The 19,947-nt window shown below is 44.8% G+C and overlaps 1 protein-coding gene across 1 annotated transcript in view; it reads left to right on the top strand.

Moving 5' to 3' along the window:
• Window positions 1–13,311, top strand: part of Mtr (5-methyltetrahydrofolate-homocysteine methyltransferase) — a 74,590-nt gene extending 61,279 nt beyond the window's left edge. The window contains exons 28-33 of the mRNA XM_021216107.2: window positions 1,599–1,754; window positions 3,356–3,552; window positions 6,833–7,033; window positions 7,689–7,881; window positions 9,072–9,184; window positions 9,692–13,311. Coding sequence (XP_021071766.1) covers window positions 1,599–1,754; window positions 3,356–3,552; window positions 6,833–7,033; window positions 7,689–7,881; window positions 9,072–9,184; window positions 9,692–9,778 — 947 coding nt within the window. The 3' untranslated portion in view covers window positions 9,779–13,311. The remainder of the gene's footprint in view (window positions 1–1,598; window positions 1,755–3,355; window positions 3,553–6,832; window positions 7,034–7,688; window positions 7,882–9,071; window positions 9,185–9,691) is intronic.
• The last annotated feature ends 6,636 nt before the right edge of the window (window positions 13,312–19,947 follow it).

The following is a 19,947-nucleotide window of genomic DNA, read 5'->3' as shown; positions in this document are numbered from 1 at the left end:
GCTGGAGGCCCGAGTGCTTATCCCTACTTGGCTCCTGGCTCTGATTCACTGTTGTGACCTTGAGTGTCTGTCTTCGGCATTTTCACAAGCTCTGTTGTGTAAAGGGGGATGACTTTATGGAAATGTTCAAAGGGTAAAATTAGATACTAATGTGAAAACCTTTGAGGAATCACTACAACAGGGTCCATGCTGTGGGTCTTTATTTACTGTTTACCTTTTACTCTAAAAGTTGGTCTAAGGCATCGGGGCAAGTTGTGGATCCTGAGAAGGGCTGTGACGCCTGGGAGTGGTGGGGATGCTTCTTGGGTTGCCTTTTTAAACCCCCATATGATGCATCACTAGGCTCTATCTACCTTACTTCCTGAAGGATGCGGGGTCCCAAGGTATGGCCTTCCCGTGTTTTGAGGCTATTCCAGTTCTCTTCAGGGAGCTATAGGACATGAAACCCTAAAAAGGACAGCTTTCTCTGTAGGCCTTGGGAAGCAGAGCCTGAAGCAACCCTTGGAGTCTGGGCGTGAAGCTTGATCAAGAGTAGCCCTGCCCTCAGCAGGTCCACAGCTGCAGGTCACTGCCTGCCTGTAACAAGAGGCCTCTAAGTCTGGAATGTCAGTGGGCTCTCTTCAGTGTCTCTCCTAAGAGGACTTTACAGGCTTTGTTAACAAAGCTGTTCAGTGGTGGTTAAAAAGAGGGGCAGTCCTGAATCGTGGGAGGATGGCAGAACAGATGGGGAAGAGTCACTGCGGTGCAGGAAGGCAGAGATCCCAGTTAAGAGCTCCTCCACGTGCCCCTTGCTTCCTGAGAGGCCAGTGTTTCAGAGCAGCTGCCAATGGTGGAACAGCCAGTCCTCAGATCCCTAGTCACAGGGGACATGGGCACTCAGAGTTGGCAGCAGCACTGGTATGTTGGCCTCTGGCCCAGTATCCATGTGGCATTTTGTCCTTGGTGTCCTGAAATGGCTGGAGCACAGTCTGCCTATAGAGGCCCCCAAAATCATGTATGTTATGATATGTTTCAGACTCGGATATAAAGGACAATTTCTGAACACCCTTCTATTTCCATTATACAATCTAAGAAATGACTTATGACTTCCTTTTTTTAAAAAATCAGGTATTTATTCATAGTGGAGGTCCTGTATTTGTTCCTTCTCAGCAGAGTAGGGACCTCATTTCAGTGTATGTCCCTATACTATGTGTGTGTGGGGGGGGCGGGGGGGAGGAGAGGAGAGAGAGAATATGCAGGCAAGGCTGTTGGTTCCTGTTTGTAACCCTGGTATGAGTAGTGTACTACACAAGCCCTTCTGCAGTGCTCTTTAACACTGACCGTCTGTATACTCAGGGATGAACTCAAGGCTTCCTTTTTTCTTGGCTATGGCGGGGCTAGAAGGGTGGAGGGAAGTTTCCAGCAGTCAGTCAGCTGCATGGGAAAATTCCTTCCCCACAGTAATTGAAAGTTCTGCTCTTGGTAAGACAACTCCTACGGGTGACAAGAGGGAAGCAGGTGTGGGAGTGAGGAGCAGGGAAGGACACCTCAGTGTGTGTCGGTGTGAGTACTCTCCCAGCTGCCGTGCCAACTGTGACAGCCGTGCCTCTCTCCTCTAGTGAAGCCCACGTTTATCGGGACCCAGGTCTTTGAAGACTACAGCCTGCAAAAGCTGGTGGACTACATTGACTGGAAGCCTTTCTTTGACGTCTGGCAGCTCCGGGGCAAGTACCCGAATCGAGGATTTCCCAAGATATTTAATGACAAAACAGTAGGTTAGTAAATCCTGCCTGCCTGGTGTTGAGGATGTGGTGTTGTGACTCTGAGTGGTTTGAGAGGAGGCACTAAGTGTTTAGTTTGTACAGGATACAGCTGCTTCCACATGACTCACCACTCAGCTTCCACATGAGCATTTCAGTGGTTGCTTGCCCTTATCATGTCAGGTAAATGTGCCCTTTTATTACCATACTCTTTAAATAAATGGACTTACTGACATCAGCCTCACGCTGCAGAGAGGCAAATGGAAAGGCAGGACCTTGAGATTTAGTACCCGATTGACTACAGTGGGGCTGACAGTACTAGGTTTGTGCTGGGCTGGTGCTTGACCCTTGCTATGGGCTCTGCCTGGGATCCCACTCGCATAAGAAGAGGGGCTAGAATTCCGACAGGAGATTAGAGTGGGCTTCCTGGAAGTGGTGGTACTTGAAATGTTATTGAAGATTCCATGGGGTTGTTGAGCCTGGGTATAGGGGTAGGAACCAGAAAAAAAGGGTATTTCAGAGAAGGAAAGTGAGAAGATTAGGATGCAAGTGTCCGTGTGGGGAGTTGCAGATTTCGTTGTACCCAGAACACTCAAGGAAGGAGGGAGACTTGATGTTATAAAGAAGAGAAACGAATAAATCAGTAAATTGTTCCCCTCGGTTTTCATGGGTAGCTCACCCCCACCTAAGAACCTAGAGACATGGACTCACAGCATGAAGAGGCCACAGCACAGCAGCACGGAAGGAGGCATCCTGCTGGGCCATGAGATTCGATGGAGAGAGCCCCGGAAACCAGACACTTGCCAGCTTCCAGAGGGTCCTGGGCATGCTAGGATGCTAAGACCCGAGTACTTACAGGCAGTCGGAGGATTGGTCAAGAGACTTTGCGTTGTACTGTCCTTGTGCCCACCAAGGGCAAGCTGTGAAGGGACTGTGGGACCGTGTTTCACACAGGCAGGACTGCACACAGGCAGAGCAGCACAGGACTGTACTTCACACAGGCAGGGCAGCACAGGACTGTACTTCACACAGACAGGGCAGCACAGGACTGTGTTTCACACAGGCAGGGCAGCACAGGACTGTACTTCACACAGGCAGGGCAGCATAGGACTGTACTTCACACAGGCAGGGCAGCACAGCATTACCCACTAAGAGCTAATGGGAACTGAAGGAGGGTGTCCCAGAGCTGGTGAAACACCAGGTAGGAGGGTGCCTACCATTGCAGATGCTGAAACCTTGCAGATACAGCACCAATACCATGTAAGAGGATTGAGCCACACACTTCCCTGTTCACCCTGTCTCGTCCAAATATCACTGGGAAGTTAATGGGGTTGTATGTGGAATATCAGTTTTTGCCTTCTTTTTTGACAAGAGGTGCTATGGATTTAGCTTCAGGATTCTACTAAATGGGAAAATATAAACACATTGAGCTAGAGGCGGCCCACTGGGAGGGCTCATTTCATGGACCATCTACTCTGTACTCTGCTTCAGGCTGTGCCTGTGGCAAACTCGACAGTCTTTGTGAGGAAGGAGAAGCGGCATGTTTTAAAAAGAATTGTTTTTTGCAGATGACTATTGGCATCTTTAAATAAATTCTTATTATATATTTTTAATAGGTGAAGAAGCCAGAAAGGTATACAGTGATGCTCAGAATATGCTGAACATACTGATTAGTCAAAAGAAACTCCAGGCCAGGGGTGTGGTTGGATTCTGGCCGGCACAGAGTGACCAGGATGACATCCACCTGTATGCAGAGGGGGTGGTGCCCCAGGCCGCTGAGCCCATAGCCACCTTCTATGGACTGAGGCAGCAGGTATGCAATGTGTGTGGACTGTGAGTGCACTGCTTTGACTTTCAGGTTTGCAAACTACACTAAATGTTAGTGGGAATTAAAGAAGGAATCGGAGCCTTCTATTTATCTGTCTCACTTCATCCAAACAGGGCCTCCTTAGGCCTGAGGCTTAGGCATTTGTGAGGATGGAGAGAGACTCCATAGGTGTAGGGTTCACTGTGGTATCTGCAGAGATTCAAAGAATAGTACTGTTAGCCTGGCTGTTATACACTCGTGTTTGCAGTCTTTCAGTCTCCTTAGCTCTTGAAACTAGGGGGCAGGTACTTTACTCAACAATTGCTTTTCACCTGAGTATGCTTTAAAGACTGATATGTGCCTTACTGTCCCACATATCCACTAAAGAGGGAGTGAGACCTGCTACATAGTGCTGTGTCAGGCAGCTTATGTCTCTGTTTCGAAGCGGATGGAACATGGGCAGAGGGAGCTGGCACCCGATGAGCTTTGTATGCAGAGGCAAGCACACTTAGAGCACCCTGGCTCTACTTCTCTTTGTAACCGGACTCCGCAGTGCACAGCCTCTGGTTTTTGTTTTTACCTTACCTTGCCAAGCAAGAACTTTAGCTGCTATAGACACACTTGCAGCCAAGAAGTGGAGCTAGAATTTAATAATTTGCAGTGTTACTTTTTTTTAGTTTTGCTAACATTTTTAGTAATTTAAAATTGGTAATATTGCCTTTTATCATAATGCAGTTCATAATGACAGGGTTTTAGTAATAACATCAGAGGGAATTCTTAAATTTGGGCCTTAATACCACCAGGAGTTATGTGAAAACCATTAAAGCTTCACTGTGTGCTCAGGTGCAGACACCACAGGGTAGAGCAGGCAGTTCCAGCGCTGAGCTCTGGCCCTTGCAGGGGAGCCGGGAGCTTTCCTTTGACTGGTAGCGAAGGCCAGAAACCTCTGCTGGGCCCATTCTTTCATCCTCCAGTCCTTGGCTTTTCTCTGCTGTCTTTTCACTTTCAGAGTGAACTAAATACTGTTGTGTCGGGGAAATCTGGATGTGCTGCATAAGGGCATCGCTACAGTGGATTCTCAGTTCACCCTTTTAGTGGCCCCTAAAGAAGGGAATTGGACCATGGACACATATTGCCTGCTTGGCTAGGCACTAAAAAATTGTAGCTGAGCCCCTCATTACTCTGGGTGGGAGTCTTTTGTTCAGAGTAGCTCTGATGGCCATCTCTTCTAAGGCACAGTGGGACCAGTGACCTGTCTGTCTTGTGCTGCAGAGTTAGCTCTGTGTCCCTCTCCTGCTATTTTATTTTATTTTTCAAATCACAGAGCAATAGAGTACCACCGGAAAGTGGACTCTCCATTCACCTCTGTCCCTGAGTTCTGCGACAATTCTGCGAGTTTTTATCAGATGTGTTCTGACCTGCAGCCTCTTGCTCATTCTCTGCCTGGGGTCTGGCTGCCTTTGCTCGCATGTCTGTCAAATGGCATAGACGATTCTGGGTGGCTGGTATGATTAGGATCAGTCTAGAGCAGTAGCATGTGTCTAGGAGCATTTGTCTCTAGGACCGGATGGAACACTGGTGGTGTTCCTGGATCCTGCCATTGGCTGAGCCTCTGGGGTCAAACTTTATGTCTTGGACTTCTTGCATGTGAAATGGAGCTTGTGGGTCACTTTTCATGGGGTTGCTGAGAGCTAAATTAGTCACAATGTTAAGTTAATATTTAGGAGATACAAGTTATCAGCTACTAACTTTTTTAAATTTAATTTTACTTGTAATTCATTTTTTACATTCCATATTCCATTCCCCGCCCCTCCCCTCCCACCCTCTGACTGCTCTACATCCCACACCTCCTCCCCACCCCACCCCACCACATCTCCACATGGATGCCCCCACCTTCCATCCCAACTGACCTATAAACTCCCTGGGGCCTCCCGTTTCTTGAGGGTTAGGTGCATCGTCTCTGAATGAGCACAGACCTGGAAGTCCTCTACTGTATGTGTGTTGGGAGCCTCCTATCAGCTTGTGTATGCTGTCTGTTTGGTGGTCCAGTGTTTGAGAGATCTCTGGGGTCCAGATTAATTGAGACTGCTGGTCCTCCTACAGAATCACCCTTTTCCTCAGCTTATTTCAGCCTTTCCTAATTCAACAAAAGGTTCTGTCCATTGGTTGGGTGCAAATATCTGCATCTGACTCTTTCAGCTGCTTGTTGGGTCTTTCAGAGGGCAGTCATGCTAGGTCCCTCTTTGTGAACGCTCCATAGCCTCAGTAATAGGGTCAGGCCTTGGGACCTCCCCTTGAGCTAGGTCCCACTTTGGGCATGTCACTGGACCTTTTTTCCTCAGGCTCCTCTCCATTTCCATCCCTGTAATTATTTCAGACAGAAACAATTATGGGTCAGAGGTGAGACTGTGGGATGACAACCCCATCCCTCACTTGATGTCCTGTCTTCCTGCTGGAGGTGAGCTCCATAAGTTCCCTCTCTCTGCTGTCTGGCATTTCATCTAAGGTCCCTCCCTTTGAGTCCTGGGAGTCTCTCACTTCCAGGTCTCTAGTGCACTCTGGGGAGTCCCCCCAACTTCCTATTTCCTGAGGTTGCCAGTTTATATTCTTTCTGCAGGCTCTCAGGGCTTCAGTCCTTTTCCCTCACCCAATACCAGATCAGGTTCCCCTCTACCCCCCACTGCCCCCCCCATCTACTTTCCCTCCCAAGTCCCTCCCTCCTTCCCCACTTATGATTGCTTTCTTCTCTCTCCCAAGTGGGACTGAGGCATCCTCACTTGGGCATTTCATCTTGTTGAGCCTTTTGAATTCTGGACTGTATATTGTGTATTCTGTATTTTTTTTTTTTTTTGGCTAATATCTACTCATTAATGAGTACATACCATTCATATCCTTTAACTTTTAATTGAATGTGATATGTATAAGACCTTACTTGTTAGCTTCATAGCAGGGAAGGATCAGTTACCAGCTGAGAATAAAATAGAAGATAAGACAGCACCTGGGCTGTAGGCTCTTTCCTGCAGCAGTTTGTTAACTTCATCTGTTGGTGCACACTGAAGGCTATACATCTATCAAGCTCATTTCAGACCTGCTCTGAATTTACAACAGTGCCTGCAGGTGTTCAGAAGTGTTTGGTCAGTGTATAAAAGAGCAAGTTTCCTGATTACATATGCCGCATCATGTCATATATTTTTTAAAAAATCTCATTTCATTTGTGTCTTAGTCTGTTGTAGAGTGGAATACAGTAGATGCTAATGACTTCTCTGCCTGATGCTTGGATTTTCAGGCTGAGAAGGACTCTTCCAGTACAGACCCCTACCACTGCCTCTCAGACTTCATTGCTCCTCTGCATTCCGGTGTCTGTGACTACTTGGGTCTGTTTGCTGTTGCCTGTTTTGGGGTTGAAGAGCTGAGTAAGGCCTATGAGGATGATGGTGATGACTACAGCAGCATCATGGTGAAGGCGCTGGGCGACAGGCTGGCAGAGGTAAGGCGTTGGCAGAGTCTAGATGTTGGAGCTCCCATGACAGGGTCAGAAAACCTAGCAGCCATTAGAGTCTCTACTTGAGCTAGATGCCTCTGGCTTTAACGTGGCTTATCTTTAAAATCCTGTATCTCCCAGATGCCACTCAGGTGTCATCTTTTGAGCAGAGAGAAACCTTCATTGCTGCATTAGTTGGTTGTTGCCCCTAGAGGCTTTACTTTATTTCTGAATTAGTCTTCCTTTAATTATTGTGATACAACATTTATTGATAACTCCCAGAATTAAAGTCAGATTTCTTCTTCAGAGTCCTCTCTAGTGTTGGCAACTTTTGTAGAGTTATCTTGCTGCATGTGAGTTGGGGAAGCCCAGACTGTGGGAGGTCCTGTCTCCTCTCTTCTCAGCGGGCCATGGAGAATATAGCTCTGTGCTCCTAGTACTCTTCTGGTGAAGCCGTGGTCCCGTTGACTTCAGAAAAATAGCCTAGAATTCTCAGATTACTAAATACAATGGCTCAGAACTCAGACTGAGCCCCTAATAAAAGTGCAGTTTTTCCTGACCATGGCCAGGTGTGGAAAGCAGTTTTGTGCCACTGTGACGCAGGGCTAGAGGCCACAGGCTGCTTCTGATTGGTTGTGTCCCCTCTCTTCTGTGTTCACAGGCCTTTGCAGAGGAGCTCCATGAGAGAGTTCGCCGGGAACTGTGGGCCTACTGTGGGAGTGAGCAGTTGGGCGTCCCAGACTTGCGCAGACTCCGGTATGAGGGCATCCGGCCAGCTCCTGGTTACCCGAGCCAGCCTGACCATACTGAGAAACTCACCATGTGGAGACTGGCCAACATTGAGCAGGCCACAGGTGGGTGGGAGACTGCTCATTGAGCGCATGCACTTACCAAAGACATAGGCCGTTCAAGTTTTTATAAAGTGGAGGAATTTAGAATGAAGTCATCTCTCATCCCATTCTTTCTCACGTGGATCTGATCTGGCTTTTTACTTCAAAATTGCAACATCGTATTTTTTCTTAACTATTTCAGAACTCCTGCCCCATGCTGGTTGGGGAGTTACTGTGTTCTCTCTTCACCCCTCTGCCTTTCCTGTCCTAGTTTTCTGTTCTTGGTGCAGTAGCCTCTGTCCTGTCAGCGGTGGGTTCTCCTGCCTCGGCCTGCGCTGCTTGCTGATGGCTCTTTCTGGGCTCTAGACTGGCAAGCAGCCACGCCAGCCTCCCATAGCTCCTTCTCGACTTCCTGCACTCGTTACTAGCATCCATGCTCCTCTGCAGTCATCATTCCCCTGTACCTTCTCTGTGGGTTGAGTCTCAGGGTTGAAAACTGAAAGTTGACCTGTGCACACGGGTCATCATTGTTCTGAAGCTGTGCGCTGTCCTGGCCTTACTGCATAGCTTGTATAGTAAGAGGACTCCGGGTGAATCACAGACCCAGTGGAATTAAATCAAAGTTAGCTGGCCAAGCTGGTGAAGCTGAATCCATACCAGAGGAAGGAAGTGCGAGTGGCACTGGATCTGGGTCTGCAGGAACCACTCTGGGAGTCACAGCGTCTGGGAGGGGGGGCACTCCCTCTGAGCTAGCTGGAGATTTTTTAGAACGTATTCGGCCTTTGTGGTTCTGGTTTTGTCCATAGAGTGACTGGTGCAGATTAACGGTCCTGAGGACACTCCGCCTCAGTGCTTTTGTGGGCTTGTTCTTCATTCCTGCAGTCACCTACTTCAAGTCAGTGGGGAACTGTGGGCGATTCTTTAACTTCTAGGGTTAGCAGCCCTGCCTGAGAAGGCTCAGACTTAGGGACAAATTGGAGCCTCTAACACGGATCACGGGTAGCTGGGGAAGGATGCAAGTCTTTTCCAGGCATGCTCCCACTGGGTGTAATATGCATGTCCTGAATTTGGTTTTCTACCTGGCAAGACTTTGCTAGACCTTGTGATCTGAGCTTCTTACTGCGTCTTTGTAAGAAGGCATGAGTTTCCTCGCTGCTTATTCAGAGTCCATTAGTCCCCGCCCAGGCACTGATGGGTCTTGTGGTTCCCTTCAGGCATCCGGCTGACAGAATCCTTGGCAATGACACCCGCCTCAGCAGTGTCAGGGCTCTACTTCTCCAATGTAAAGGCCAAATACTTTGCTGTGGGGAAAATTTCCAAAGATCAGGTAAGTAGGAGGCTTCTCTATGTAACTGTCTTTAAATGGATCCACAGAACCTATCTGAAATGAAAATAAAGGGATATGGTGTGCGTGTGTGTGTGTGTGTGTGTGCGTGTGTGCGTGTGTGTGTGTGTGTGTGTGTGAGTTCATCCCATCTTGTGTCTAATTTGATTTCATAAATAAACTCAGTCCAGTTTATGTCTTACTTTAATTTCAGCCCATTACCCTGATTCTTCCCATGATTCAATCCTCCCTCTTTTCACACACACACACACACACACACACACACACACACACACACACCCTACCAGCCTCTAAGCAGCGAATACTCACCACGTTTTCTACCTCAAAAATAGGCAAGTAAGCAGACAGAAAATGTTGTATCTCTGTTGTATCTCTGTTTACGACAGGATATTTCAGGTACTCAGTGTTTATTGGCAAAAACCGTAGAAACTCAGACCAGAAAATCTTAGCACTTTGGTTTAACAAGCTGCTTCTTTCTGTCTTTTGCAGATTGAGGATTATGCTTTGAGAAAGAACATGCCAGTGGCCGAGGTGGAGAAATGGCTTGGCCCCATTCTGGGTTATGATACAGACTGACTTCTCTCTCACACTCCTTTACTCTTTTCTGTTTTCTTTTAAACTTGTATGTTTGCTGACCTCAGGGGGGTATAATCCCGTGTGCCTTAGAAATAACAAAAGCACCTTTGCCCTGCCCTCTGCTCTGCTGTGAGAGGCTGGTTGACAGCATGCAATGTAGAGCAGGCCTCTAGTGTCCTGGAAAAAAAGCACTTTTCCGGGGACTTTAAATGAGAAGCAACAAAGTGCCAAGGCTCATGGTGTCCCTGGGCCCTCATGATTGGGACAAGCAGAAAACATCTTTTGCATTTCAAAGCAGGGCACCCAGCTTTACCCATTTTGCCTTTGACCCAGAAAGGCATTTGTTCCTGGGTTTGTTTGTCTGTCTGTCTATTGGTTAGTTGGTTGGTTTGGTTTGGTTTGGTTTAGTTTTTTGTTTGTCTGTTTTTATTGGCTGCCTCATATATTAAAAACGATTCTGAAAATAAGTTGAATAGGAGAATATATAGAGAAATGTAACCCTGGAGCAAAGTATTACCATGAGAAATGTGACATTTCAATCCAAGTGGTTTCAGCAAAGGACTTGGACAGGGAGAAAAGTATTCCTTTCTTTTCTCCTGTAACATCTCATTTCTGAGGTGTGACTAAGTGAATGTAGAACTCTGTGGAAGAGGCATGCTCTCTGCTTGCTGGACAGACAGACTGGAACTGTTTGCCTGGTGTGCTGGTAGGCACTGTCACATTCTCCAAGGTTTTTTGTCTGTTGTAGTTTCACAGTCCCTTGCTCTAAGGTGGGAAATGGAAGAGAGAAAGTGACTACCAAAGCATTTAACATCAAGCTGCTCTCAGAATTGAACAGGTTGTTAGCTGAGCCCTGATGTCCTGTGCAGAGCTGGACCCAGGGGTGACTTAAAGCCACTCAACTCTGTCTGCATTTGACTCCAACTACTTACACTTTAGATATACTACATTGTCTTGTTCTTTGATATTTCTGGAGAAATTGCTCAGAGCACAGGCTCTGAAAGCACGGACTCAGACTTTAACTTTGCTGTGTAACTGCTGTGTGACAGAGGCCAAGTGCTTAACACTTCCCCACACTGCTCATCTGAAAAATGAGAACAGTCCTGCCAGTCTCTCTCACTGGGATGAGGTCTAAACAGGATTATGTGTGGAAACGGTTCTGATACACACAGATATTAAATAAGTGGAGGTTCTATAGAACTCTGTAGTCTTAGTCCTGCAGGTACTCACAGGAAGAATGAGAGGTTAAGGGAGGAGGGAGAGTAGGGGAGTGTGTATGGGGTGTGACTGATCTCCTAGAACACCAACTTACAGTTCACACTGACAGAGAAAGAGAAGCCACCTCTCATGTGTTATCCACACCACCAGGACTCATCTCGTGTGGGACAGACTCCTTCCTTGCCTCATATGTTGTCCCAAGCCACTTACACCAAACACGCTCCCTGGTGTATTTGGAAGTGAAAAGAAGAAAATGATAGTTGGGTAATGACAATCCTGTATGTCTGCAATCTTTCCGAGCTTATTTTCAAAGTAGCACACACTTTTTGTATCACTGGCCCTTAGAGTGAAAAGAATCGTTACTTTTCTTTAAGGCATCTTTACCTTGTCCTAGATTGTAAATGGGACTCACTGGCCTGAGTCTTAGTTTCAGGACATCTTGCCATGGCAGGTATGTTCTTTAGGCTTTGGAACATTGGTCTGTGGGAAAGAACAGCTGTCAGTCATTTACTCTATTTCACTTGAAGAGTTACTAGGTCTTCTTATTTCCTTGCCTTTCTTTCAGTTGGCTCCCCAAATATGTCGTTGATCTAATCCCATGACCTACGTCATCACCATCATCTTTTTCATCATCTTCCTCCTATTCTTCCTCCTCCTTCCTCTTCTCTCTTCTCTCTTCTTCCTTTTTCTTGCATGTTTAGGTCTATAGATCCTCACTAAGAAATATAAAAGAATACTTGAAAGCATCTTTCTTCATGTATTTTAAGTGTTCCAGAGAAACTGGGCTCAAAGACTAACATTCTGAACGGGGCTCTGGTGTATGTGATTGCATGTTCCCTCACCATTGGCGTCTGAGATTCTGACATGAACTCATTCACACTTGAGGCTTGCATATTCATTAGGGCTGGATTTTCCCCCCCTCACAGTTTAGAATTGAATGTAGCCAGAAGTGCTACCGTTGTCTGTGATCTCAGGATTTGGGAAGTTGAGGCAGGAAGATTTGCATGAGTAACAGGCCATCCTGAGTTTCATTGCCTCTCCAAAAAAAAAAACAAAACCAGGACCAGCAGGAAGGCTTCGTGAGTAAGTACACAGGCTGCCACACCTGGCCTGGATTGCGCTCTGGGACACGGATGGTGGAGGAGAACCAACTCAAAGCAGTTTTCTCCATTTTGCTGCTTGCTCTGCTACCAGTGGCTGGTGCTAGCGACTAGGGATAGTAGTACTGGTAACTCCTCCTCCTTTGAGCTGTTTCTCTAGCAGTTTCCCTCCATTCATAACAAACACACACGGGACTAACTCTTTTTCTAGGTGATTCTCTCATGTATGCTCTCCTCACATGTACCTCACATGTGCTTCTTCCATGTACCAGTTATTTTTCTTCTACTTTCACCTAATTCAGTGGAGTCGGGGGAGATACGTTTCTTATCTCTTACCACTGATGACTTTTTAATTATCAGAACTAGAGGCCTTCCTAGGGGCTTTTCTCTTTGCTTTGGACAGTGTTCTTACCCTTATCCCCTTCCTTGTGATAATTTTTTGTTAGCCTCTATGGTCATTTCTCAACCATTTTTTTTTTTCTTAAGTTTTTTCTTCTACCTACTTCAAGTCTTACATCCTGTATTAGTTGCTTTCCCAGCCTGTTGTTTCAGAGGTTGATCTCATCTGTAGTAACTCCGGGACCCTCCATCCTTAATCCTTGCTCCTTCCTAAGGTTGCCACCCCAGCTCCTCAAGGAGTACACAAGGCATTTCATGGTGAAGTATCCCAAACCTTGCTCCTGTGTGTCTCATCTGCTCTCCAGTAGAAAGACTAATTGGTGCCACCAAATCAGCAGATTGCAGGCTCACCCAATACTGTCCATTTTTAGAATAGTTAGCTCAAAAATTTGATAGACTGGTGGTGGAAGTATTCAGGGAAGATCCTGGTTGACTCGGTTTAGGACCTGAAGAACAGAGATGGAGCAGCAGGAAAGGAACCGATAAGGGACAGTAAATAGAAACACTAAAGGTTATAAAGATGCCAGATCTTTCCAAAGTGAACGATAAAGTCAGGATTTCCAGCAGCGATACCAACTGATGTCATGACGAAGATAAGCAGATAATTCATGTGGCGAGCACAGAATCAAAACTGGCCAGAGGTTTCCAAAGATGAAGAAAGATTCAGGGAATTCGTCTGACAGTACACCAAATTTTACTGCAGAAATAGTGTCAGGTGCAGTACAGAAATGGCTTACATCAGTGCCACCCAAAACCAAAGACCTTTGCTAAGCAAGTGAGTGATTTAGGTGAGAAGACTTTTTTTTTTTTTTTTTTTTAAGTAACTAATAAGGGATTAGTTACTAGAATGTATAGAAATTTTCTATTTTGAAAAATATAGACGAGAAAGGCTTTCTCATGAGGTAAACAGATGTTCTTTGGTGATGAGAAGTGTGAGATTCGGGTTCACATCTATGACATTTGCAAGAGTGTGGCCCACAATTACAGATCTGTAAGTAGTCACATGCATGTTACATATCAGTGCTGGGGAACAGTTACATTTCACAGATGTGAACAAGGCCAGAACTCCAAGCATGTTCAGCCATGCCTTACATTTTGGTCATGGCAATATAATCAGGCTAGTAACAGGAATAACTAAAGTTCTGACCATGGGAGAGTGGTTTTATAAGATACCATGATGCAGTAAAATTGAGTGAACTACAGCCAGCCTTGGCAGTAAAGGTGAATCACAGAAAACAGGGGCAAAGCAAGTCTCTTGAGTCTACTTAATGGCATGATGCTATTTTTATTGAGCTCAAAAGTGAATGAGATCAAAGACTGTATATGATAGTTACATGTGTGAAAAAAACTTAAAAGGTCACAGAAATCCCCAAATTAAGTTTAGTGATAGATAGCCTTGTGGGGTGGGAGATTAAAAGGGGCCAGAGAAGAGCACACAAGTGAATTGTGAATAGCTGCTTTAGTTTTTAGGTGGGAGGGTTATGGCTGTTGACTACATACAGCATTTTTGTACATTTTAAATATGTGTATTTATATATTTTAACCAATAAAGATAAAGTGAAATGGTATTCTCAAATCTGGGATGATGACTTCATATATCAAACACACTTCTGGAAGAAAGGAAGAACATTCTAGTCAGAAGAGCAGGGGTGAAGGCAGCTGGGCAAAAGGTTACAAACCTAACATCTCTCAGAGCCTAACATGGTGGATGAGGGGGGTGGTACCATATGCTAAGAGATGAGGGGAGAAGAGGGGAGTTTTGGAAAGATGGGATGTGAGCAGACTGAAGTGCAGCTTTGGAACCTAGTCCACCTGTTGTGTGTATATTGTCAGACTTGGTGCTCAGTAAAGGCCTGCAGACCCTCAGATTCCATTTGTGCTTTGAAGTCCTCAAATGTAATTTTCAAAGATATCTCTTTCTTCAGCCCTTGCTTTTAAGAATGACAGTAGCAGTCACCCTTGGTCCTTGGAGGATACGTTCTGTGACCCATGGATACATGCACTGTTTTGTGTGTATGTGTTCTTTACTACACATTCCCACTTTTAATGCTTTTCCATCTTAATTATTTACTATGGCCATCACTTCTGCTGTTTGAGGCACAATAGCAAAACTAGTATGAATATCTGTTGCTTTCTTGACAGTTTTAGAGACAGCTGTGTTCTTATCTTAGACCTCAGTATAGAATATTTTGTTCTTAGGTTGATTATTTTGATTTTTTTTTTTTTTGCTTGAAAAAGAAAAATCGTACAGCTTTTACTTGATGCACCTGAATTGCTTGTCCTGCCACCCTTACTTTTTTGTGTGATGTCACAGGAATTGATTGATAGCCCAGACAGCTACCAAATGACTGAGGGTGTGTAGTACCATATAAAACATAGACACCCTGGACAAGGGTCATTCATGTCCCTTAGCAGGACCAAGTCGAACAACGTGAGAGTTCATCATGTTGCTCAGCGTGGTATCCAGTTTAAAACTTAGGACTTGTTCATTTCTGGAATTTTTGACTTAATATATTTGAACCGTAGCTTCTTGTGGATAACTATGGGAAATGAAATCTTGGATAAGAGGACTACTAAATGGTGTAGAGACTCGTAAAACAGGCGAACTATTTTTTGCTAATACTATATCTTAGCCTTGAGTGCACACATTCTATAAAACAAGTGTTGCTGGTGAGCTCATAACGGAGACCCACACAGCAGCCTACTAAGCTTGAGGAGACTGAGAAAGTCTATTTTGAACTTAAGTGGGACTACTCTGTACCTTCACCTACGGAGCAACTCAGGGAAGCGATGCTTTATTTTATAAGGCGTGACCTTGGTGCCCACTAGTCTTAATCATATGATGCTGTTTTATTTACTGTGTCCATATTTAAAGGGAAAGTGAAACATGGCTGTCTTGGTAGATAACATTAAATATGATTAATTAAAAATGCATGGCCTAATATATATAAGGTCCTGGTTAAATCTCCAGCAATAACAAAACATTGTCTAACCTCTTATGGTAAAAATTACTCTTTAAGATAGGTATGGTGATTTAGTCCCAGCACTCAGGAGGCAGACACTGGCTGATCTCTGAGTTCGAGGTCAACCTGGTCTACATTGAGAGTTCCCGGACAGCCAGGGCTACACAGGACGCGGTGTCTTGGTGAGGGTCCGGAAGGCATTTCTCTTTAGACAGTAGTTCATCTAAAGCTTTCTTCTAGTCCTCCTCGGATTCCTCCCGTGTTTCTGGGTGCACTGACATCCATCTGAAAGCCATTGAGGAAGCTGAAGCATGCACAGAAGTCCACAAGAGCAGAGACAGGCTCGGTATCTCCTCTGCCAAATCATTTCTCTCCAGCAGACATCGAATTAAGTGTTGAATGAAAGAAAGGGCTGCAAAAATGGCTTGTGGTTAAGAGCACTGGCTGCTTTTCCAGAGGATCTGGGTTCAGTTCCCAGCACCCACATGGCAGCTCACAACCATCTGTAACTCCAGTTCCAGAGGATCCAATTTCCTATTCTGGCCACTGGGCACTAAGCATTCATGTGTCATACAGACAGGTGTATGCAGACAAAACACACACTTACTAAAATAAATCACAAGTAAAGGTTGGACTCAATCATGAATCAATGAATTTATCGTCCCTTCCCCAAGTTGGGCAAATACACAGTAGAGGGAAGGAAGGGAGGGAGGGAAGGAGGGAGGGAGGGAGGAAGGAAGGAAGGAAGGAAGGAGGATATACCTGTATTCCTTAGTTCATCTCAGTTTTGCATAGAAGTCTGCATTAAATTCTGTTGTAATTAGAAAATTAAAAACTGCAAATGAGTTGAAAGCCAAATCACATTTAATACTATATTATTCCTAACAGGTTAGATGAGCCCAAGAGAAAGGCCCTGTGAAACATCTTCATTTAATTAAAAGTAATGCTAGGAGAATCAGAACAAACCTGTACTTAAACATTAGATAGAGAGGCTCAGAACCTGTTTTACTTCATAAGGTACTCACAGAAGAGCATGGTATGTAATAGCTAATGTCAGAACCAGAGGTTTAACAATCTTGCCAGGCACAAAGTAGGAACATAAGTGTCTGTTTGATGAGTAAGTCCGTTGAGAACTGAACACCAGGAAGCCACATAGCATTCTCTAGCTTTTGCAGTCATTTGCAAGACTTGCTGTGTTCCAGTGCACACGGGCAAATCTGTTCTGTCATTCAAGGAGTTTATCCAAAGCTACAATTTATCCAAGACTAGGAATGGGGATGACTTATGAGCACTGCATTATTCTTGCAGTATCTTTAGAGTCATGAAAATTCATTAAAGTTCTGTATAACTGCAGTGTCAAAATACATTTTGCCATATGAATTATTGTACTTCGAAGGTTAGCCACCCAAGTATGATAAATACGATCTGTCTCTCTTTAACTGAAATACAGATTAAGTAAAATTCTTCCCCATTATGTGGCATAGTCGAGTATCTCTGCTGCTGTCATCATGCAGTAAAAGACTGAACACTAACATGGTTTAAGCTGGCGAGTAGGGCACCAAAGCATAGAAGATAGTTTGTCAGGGCAGAGGAAAAGTCGCTGGAGTGGAGTGGTTACGAGACGAGGGAGGGAGTTGTGACAGTGGGCCGGTGCCTGGCAGGCTTGAGTCATTCAACTCCATCTCACTGAGGGGGAAGGAAAGTGCTAATTTTGCATGGTTCCTGTCAAATTAGCAGGACTATCTGACTTGAGAAAGAATAATTACTGGGTTTTATCATGTGAGAAGAGGGGTTTGGTTTTGAATGTCACCCTCAATTTTTTACTCAGGATCTACGATTGAAGGCGTGAAGATTTTGGTGGGAACGAGAATAAATTTAATGAAGTATTTAGTAATTTGACCAGCAAACATGTATGGTCCCTGTTAGGGAAAAGAAGTGGAGACATGACAGCCCTAAAAATGGGGAGAGGGGAAAGAACTTACCCAAGTGTTTCTCAAGCAGCATTAGGGGGATCAAGCATTCCTTCTGCAAGGAGTGGGATGAGGGTGCCCATTTCGTTTGCTTGTGCTGTTGCGTACTGTTTTGATCTCATGGATTCTTTTTTTTTTTTTTTTTTTTTTTGGTTTTTCGAGACAGGGTTTCCCTGTATGGCCCTGGCTGTCCTGGAACTCACTCTGTAGACCAGGCTGGCCTCGAACTCAGAAATCCGTCTGCCTCTGCCTCCCGAGTGCTGGGATTAAAGGCGTGCGCCACCACCGCCTGGCTCATGGATTCATTTCTATTGCCCCTTCAGTTCAAAGGAAACATTTGTAGATTTGAGTGAGATCTTGTTGCAGGGCAGAGGCAGCATGAGCGAAACCATTTCTATAAAGCTGCTCCTCCACCTTCTCTTCCAGAAGGCTCGCATAGCAATGGTGTTATCAGACACAAGGCATGCTGGTGAGGCAAAATCCTCCTAATGTTGCTCTGACTGAGATCCTGAAAAGGTGAAATGTTCTCTATGATATCATTCAACAAATATTTATTGGTCCGTATTCCAATATTAAAGGTGACACAGAAGGCTCACCAGAGTAAAATTCCTAGGTCTCCTGAAAGGCACTGTTCTCTAAAAGTCTGTACTAAGAATTTAAATAGCCTAGTTAGCTTTTCTGTCTTGGTATTTAACCTGGCTTGAGGCAAGCATGCAGTGTACTCCTGTTTTTTTTTTGTTTTTTTTAAAAAAAAAGGTAAAATGACCTGATAACTCGAGCTGAATAGTAATCTTTTATTGTGATCCCAAAATCAGGCTCAGTGTATGCATGTATATGCATATAACATGCACACACACTCACGAGTGTAGTGAAATGCCAGTATTTGGGGAGACTAACGCACACAGACTGCTTCATGTCTCAGCCAAAAAGGCCTGCAGTCAGCAATGGGCGTAAATCCAGTACAGAACTGCTTCATGTATGCAGATGCAGGTGTAGCTGGTGGGCCTCCCTCTTTTATCTCACTCTGACCCTCGAGAACAGAAGTGCTGAGGTGTCTCCCCTGTAGATTACCAAATTGTTTCTGAGGAGTACTTCTGGATGAACATCTGCCATCTGAAGAAAAGAAAATCAACTATCAACACACTGCTGTCTTGAGACCTCCAGATACAGCATCCCTTCCTCCGTCTGTGTCTTCCTTCATCCTTACTTTGAACAGCATACTTTTTGAACACTAGTACAGCTTCTACAAAGTCAGTAATTTTACATTAACATAGGTTTTTTTTTCCCCTTAATCTCTAGGATGGAGGTTGGTTCCAAGCTTGCATGTCAAGCCGCTTGCCATTGCATGTAAGTCCAGCTCCAAAGGATTTGAGATCCTCTTTTGGCCTTTGCAAGCACTTGCACACATGTGGTATGAATGTACATAGCACACTATACATACAAGTAAAAATAATAAAATCTTGAAAAACCTTAAAACCTCTCAACTTACTTTAGAATTACTTTTCATTCATCTGTTATTTATGAGTAACCTATAGAAAGAATATCACTAGCAATTTGAGTGTTTCTCCTAAATTCTATGTTGACATTTAGTTGTCATTGTAACAGTAGTATTAAGGGGTGGAGATATTCATGGAAAATTGAAATCCTGTTACTTGGGAGACTGAGCTAGAAAAATGTGCTGAGTTTGAGGTTAGCCTGGGCAAACAGAGTAAGTCACTGTGTCAAGGGGAAAAGTGATTGGCTGTGCAACTCTGCCCTCACAAATGGATTAAGACTGTGATCAAAGGATCTGGCTAGTTATCTCAGGAGTGGGTTCCTGACATTTTTGTGATGCTTATTAAATAACAGCTTCATCTAAAGATTGTGTGTCCTGGGTTCAGGAAGACTGCTGAGTCAGCCTAGGAGATAGGTGTGTGATTAGCTGCAATGTATAAATAATACAATATCCATTGTGTAGACCATAGACCAAGGAATAATTTAACTAAACCTTAAAGCTTTAATATTTAATAAATTAATTTTGTAAGTCTGAAGTTGCCTCAGATTGTGATTTCTCTCAAGCTGTGGGCTGAAAACTGGGAAGACACTCGTTATCCTAGAGCCACTGAAACATGGGTCATAGGTCAAACGCAGTGTTCACGGGAGCTTGGAAGAAATGGTAGAGAGCTTTGAGGGCACAAGTCTCTAATGGAGGAAATAATCATCGAGGGGGAGCAAGCAGCATGAGAACAGATCACAAGTGAGCCTGAAGATGTGGCTTTGTGATGAAATCTTTTTGTTTTGTTTTGTTTTGCTTTTTGAGACAGGGTTTCTCAGTATAGCCCTGGCTGTCCTAGAACTCACTCTGTAGACCAGGCTGGCATTGAACTCAGAAATCCGCCTGCCTTTGCCTCCCAAGTGCTGGGATTAAAGACATGTGCCACCACTGCCTGGTGATGAAATCTTAACAGGAGAAGAATAAATGACACAAAGAGTGATTTCCTGGGGGGGGAGAGAGAGAGAGAGAGAGAGAGAGAGAGAGA

Source organism: Mus pahari, chromosome 16, assembly GCF_900095145.1.
Source record: "Mus pahari chromosome 16, PAHARI_EIJ_v1.1, whole genome shotgun sequence".
Classification (NCBI taxonomy): Eukaryota; Metazoa; Chordata; class Mammalia; order Rodentia; family Muridae; genus Mus; species Mus pahari.
The sequence above is the reverse complement of the archived record's forward strand: the minus strand, read 5'-3'. Positions and strand labels throughout refer to the sequence as shown.